The sequence below is a fragment of the Pundamilia nyererei genome, unplaced genomic scaffold (genome assembly GCF_000239375.1).
Source record: "Pundamilia nyererei isolate P.nyererei 1_Seehausen unplaced genomic scaffold, PunNye1.0 scaffold00212, whole genome shotgun sequence".
Classification (NCBI taxonomy): Eukaryota; Metazoa; Chordata; class Actinopteri; order Cichliformes; family Cichlidae; genus Pundamilia; species Pundamilia nyererei.
The window spans coordinates 815,177-820,412 of NW_005187613.1; the positions used below are offsets into that span (position 1 = coordinate 815,177).

The 5,236-nt window shown below is 42.5% G+C and overlaps 1 protein-coding gene across 1 annotated transcript in view; it reads right to left on the bottom strand.

The window, feature by feature from the left end:
* LOC102204060 (dystrophin-like) overlaps positions 1 to 5,236 on the bottom strand; it is a 289,784-nt gene that overhangs the window by 195,150 nt on the left and 89,398 nt on the right. The window contains exons 4-7 of the mRNA XM_013914638.1: positions 4,910 to 5,049; positions 4,201 to 4,390; positions 2,024 to 2,125; positions 70 to 140 (exon numbers count right to left, since the gene is read on the bottom strand). Coding sequence (XP_013770092.1) covers positions 70 to 140; positions 2,024 to 2,125; positions 4,201 to 4,390; positions 4,910 to 5,049 — 503 coding nt within the window. The remainder of the gene's footprint in view (positions 1 to 69; positions 141 to 2,023; positions 2,126 to 4,200; positions 4,391 to 4,909; positions 5,050 to 5,236) is intronic.

Genomic DNA, 5,236 nt, shown 5'->3' on the forward strand with positions numbered 1-5,236 from the left:
CACACACACACACACACACACACACACACACACACACACACACACACACACCCATGCACACACACATACCTGTGGCTATGGATGAGGGCATTGAAAGCCAGTCCATCATTCCAGCTACTGGAGAAGTTAACCACATTGACCTGAGGACAGAGATAATGGATATTCAAGAACCAACCTGAGAAAGCAGTTTGACATTTAAGAGTGGGAATACTGTCATCCAAATACTGTTTACATTTCCAGAGATAGATTAAAGACATCTTTTCGCTCTCAATTTCAGTGAATGGATCAAAAATTTAATACATGAAATGATTGTCTATGGGGGCAAAAAGGGTTTAAAATTGAATATATAGCTAAAAAAACATACTAAGAAGTCATCTTAGTGACAGTGGCTATTCCTGTCAAGCACTTCGTATAACGAGGCACGCATGTTTGCAGTGATTATGGACGGGAATCGAGAATCGATTGTAGAGAACCGGTTGCCAGGAGTTCAGTGCCTTTTTAGTCTACTTGCCTATTGATCGTGCTGATCGTTGCAGTTACAGCGACGCAGTTTACAGTGTGGATATGGACTTTATTTTGATTTTTAGTGCACACAAGGATGTGATGGTAAAGTGTAAACTGTCTCCAGGAAAGAATCAGCTGCATTATGCTGTTAACACAACTTCAGCTCTTTGCAAGCACCTGCACAAACAGCCGGCTCAACACATGTCCTATGTTCTGTTGTGATTGGTCTTAGTTACGCTTCAGGCCTTACACAAAACAAAACGAGTCAAGTGACAGAAACATAAATTAGAGAATTATTAACCACATGGTATAAAACTGTAAATATACAAAAATATTCTACGGTGCAAATATGTCCTACTGATACTGTTAAGAGTATTTTTATATGTCAAGTCTCTTTTTAAGTTTCATACATATTCATAAAAGCAATATGATGACATATATCCCAAATCTGAATCAAGCAAACACCTGATCTGTATAACATTTTTAATTTATACCAATTACAATTATTGTTTTGATCAAACTTGCCAAATTCTGTTGCCAAATATTTACCAAACGAAAATCGTTAGCTTCATAGCATAAGTGCCTAAGTCATTTTTTGGTCAAATTGCATGTGATATTTAAAAATGTGCATGTGATATTTAGAAAATTAGTTTTTTCTTGTTTTCCGAAAACACAAAAAAATGACTTAGGCACTTATGCTATGAAGCTAACGAAATGTAACATTGTGATATTATAGGGTTAGGGCTCGAGGTTAGGGTTATACTGATTATGATTTTGCCCTCAAAGAATTTATCGATTGGCTCAGAGCCTCCAACAACCCTTAGAACATGTCTAATAGCCTGTCTGGCAGCTTCGCATTGACAATTATGCTCTGAATGCACTGTTGTGCCTAACATACTTGCTTTTCCAAGACCACCTTTATAAATTCTCTATATTATTTCTGTTGTTATTCTTTTTAATCTGTTTATTTACTAATTTGTCTTATTATTATTTCTATTATTACTCACACTACACGTGCAATTTAAGAATGTCAAAGCTGACATACATGGAAAGAGAAAAAAGGGGCAGAAAGAAAAAACAAAGGGGGAAAAAGGAGAAATGTTATAGGACAGAGCAGGATTGGAAAGCGCAATCGGCTGACAACTGCTACAACTGTAAGGAAAACCACCAATAACATAAACACAAAATAAATACATTTTGTTGTGTTCTGTGTGAGTGTCTGTGTATCTGTCTTTGTCCACAGACGGACTTCATAATGAGGGTGAGTTGACACAATAACGGTCCTCCGGGGGCCAGAGGCAGACCCAGGAGACCCGGGCCATCCCCAGCCCCCCAGAGTACTAAAGACCTTTCTTTCATACTCTATGAAAATAAATAAATTTGAAAGTGGAGACTGCCATTACTTACATGTACTTGAGCACTCAGTTACAGGGTGGTAACTGTAGTAACTATGGGAGACAGCTATTCGAACATGATCCAGTGTGTCAGCCTGAGGTTAAGACTGAGTAAAGGAACATACCTGAGGATACTGGCGTGTATTCTGACGAACCCAACTCAGCAGAATCTTCTCACTGTTAGTCTGCTGTAGGCCCTCCATCACATCCTTCATCACATCCTTAACCTGCACACAGGAATACAAAACAAGGCTGGTACAAAAACTTAATTAAGATGCATAAACCTTCAGCACCCCACCCTATAACCCTAACCACTACCTTTCCTGGATATTTTGGACATTGGTGGGGTTTTTTCTAAGTCACTAGGCTAACAACCATGTGACTGGACTAACATTATTCAGTTAATAGGCTTGAGGGTCCTGCGCAGCATCTTAGCTGTTCCTGTGACTGCACTCCACTGAGCAGAGATCTCGGATGTTGTTCCCGGGACCTGCTGGAGCCACTCGCCTAGCTTGGGAGTCCCCACACCTAGTGCCCCGATTACCACGGGGACCACCGTTACCTCCACCCTCCACATCCTCTCGAGCTCTTCTCTGAGCCCTTGGTATTTCTCCAGCTTCTCGTGTTCCTTCTTCCTGATATTGCTGTCATTGGGAACCGCTACATCGATCACTACGGCCGTCTTCTTCTGTTTGTCTACCACCACTATGTCCGGTTGGTTAGCCACCACCATTTTGTCCGTCTGTATCTGGAAGTCCCACAGGATCTTAGCTCGGTCATTCTCCACCACCCTTGGGGGCATCTCCCATTTTGACCCCGGGACTTCCAGGTTATACTCGGCACAGATGTTCCTGTACACTATGCCGGCCACTTGGTTATGGCGTTCCATGTATGCCTTGCCTGCTAGCATCTTGCACCCTGCTGTTATGTGCTGGATTGTCTCTGGGGCATCTTTACACAGCCTGCACCTGGGGTCTTGCCTGGTGTGATAGACCCCAGCCTCTATGGATCTTGTACTCAGAGCTTGTTCTTGTGCTGCCATGATTAGTGCCTCTGTGCTGTCTTTCAGTCCAGCTTTGTCCAGCCACTGGTAGGATTTCTGGATATCAGCCACCTCCTCTGCCTGCTGGTGATACATACCGTGCAGGGGCCTGTCCTTCCATGATGGTTCCTCCTCTTACACCTCTTTCTTGGGTTTCTGCTGCCTGAGGTATTCACACGGTCAGTTGGGGCCATCCTCCTGATGTATTCATGGATGTTCGCTGCCTCATCCTGGACTGTGGTGCTGACACTCACTAGTCCCCCTTCCTTCCGCTTAGCGTACAGCCTCAGGGTGCTGACTTGTGGTGAAACCCCCCATGCATGCTCAGGAGCTTCCTTGTCTCAATGACAGTGGCTTCTATCTCCTCCTTTGGCCAGCTTATTATTCCAGCAGGGTACCTGATCACAGGCAGGGCGTACGTGTTGATAGCCAGGATCTTGTTCTTACTGTTCAGCTGACTCCTCAGGACTTGCCTGACCCTCTGCAGGTACTTGGTGGTTGCAACTTTCAATGGTTCCCATTTGACTGTGGCATCCCCAGGTTGGTCCACTAGTAGCTGGTGTTTTGAGACTCGACTCATACTACAGTGTTATTACAATTCACAGTAAATACTAATAACTTTGTTCTTGTCAAGGGAACCCTCTAGCAGAGCTTTAAAGCTGAATTTGCCACTCAAAAGACCCTTTATCCATTTTGTTCCCCATCCACAGCATTACTGATGCCTTGCTGTCAGACACCCTGAACTATGGGTGTCTGACAAGTGTGTTTGCATTACTTGCACATCAAAAACAACTAGAGGTGTTACAAGGAATTTGTGTTAATTATGTTAACTTTGAAGGCAGTAAGTTACACAGAAAAATATTACTGACAATCAGATCCACAAAGACACACCAGAAAAAGATTCCCATAAATAAAACATGTATTGTTTGCTTCGAAAAGGCCTGTCTGAATACCTTGCCTTTCCACAGAAAATGTATATATACATACAACTGAGAGTTCAGGGAGCCTGCACAGCTCTGTTTTGTTGCATTGAATTCTTTTCCTCAGAGCAGTTCAGTATGAAAACTCATCATCAAGGTCAAGGTGAAAAGAAAAAAAAGAACACTTAGACCAATAAGAAGCAACCTCAGACAACAAAAGGCAACAAAAAGTAAAGTTAAACTAAATGGAGGCAGCTTTAAAGTATCAATGTAATAGTGTCTTCAAATGCTGACAAATCCAGGGGAGGACGTACACGTACGAGCATACACTAACACATACCTGCCAGTGGAGAATGATGCTCCAGATGAGCCCAAGAATCAGTTTGTGATTCCCATCGACGATGTCCGCTGCCCCAATATTCACTAATTCCACCTGGAGATGGGATGCGGGAAGCACACAAATCACAAATGATTTCCACAATTTTAGGAAGGTCGTCTTACCTACTCTCACCTCCATTGTGGTGGTCACTCTTTAAAATGAAGCCATGTTTTCTTGTGAACTTAAACTTGCACGTAACAAAATCAGTCCTAGTATTTAAATGTGGGCATTAATTACACATAGTAGTGTGGTTATGATCAGACATCACAGATGGCACAGACATTGCACTATTACAACAGGGAGGGATGACTCTTGGTTATCTGATTACAGATGGATACCAGTAAACTACTAGTTGCCATGCAAAACTAATAAAAAGGATCTGTTGTGTGTCAGTTTTGTGTGATCCAGCCATTATTACGCTGGAATTTTTTCCTTTCTGTTTCCTTTTATGTTTTGTTCCTTCGTAGTGATTTTCAACAACAAAAAGATGAGAGCTGGAGTAAATCTGTGGATCTGCAAAATTGTTGTGTGTCCATCCATCCTCTTCTGCTTATCCTAATCGGAGTGGCTAGAGCCTAAGGCAAGAGGCGGTTTACACCCTGTACAGGTCAGCAGCCTGTCGCATGGCTAACACAGAGAGACAGACAACCATTGCCACTCACATTCACACCTATGGGCAACAGGCACCAACTGACCTAAACGCACTAAATGCATGTCTTTGGAGGAAGCCGGAGTACCCGGACAGAATGCATGCAAACACCGCACAGGAAGGCCACGGCCAGATGGTGGGGTGAACTCAGGAACTTCTTGCTGCAAGGCAACAATGCCAACCACCACACTGCCGTGCTGTTTCCTATATGTTAATCACTGTTAAAGGTGCTGACTTTCATCTTTATTTGTATCATCCTTTAATAAAATAGAAAAATTATTATATATTATCACATATTCTTTCTAGACATTAATAAGGTAACTGAAGATGGGGAAATAACTATTTTTT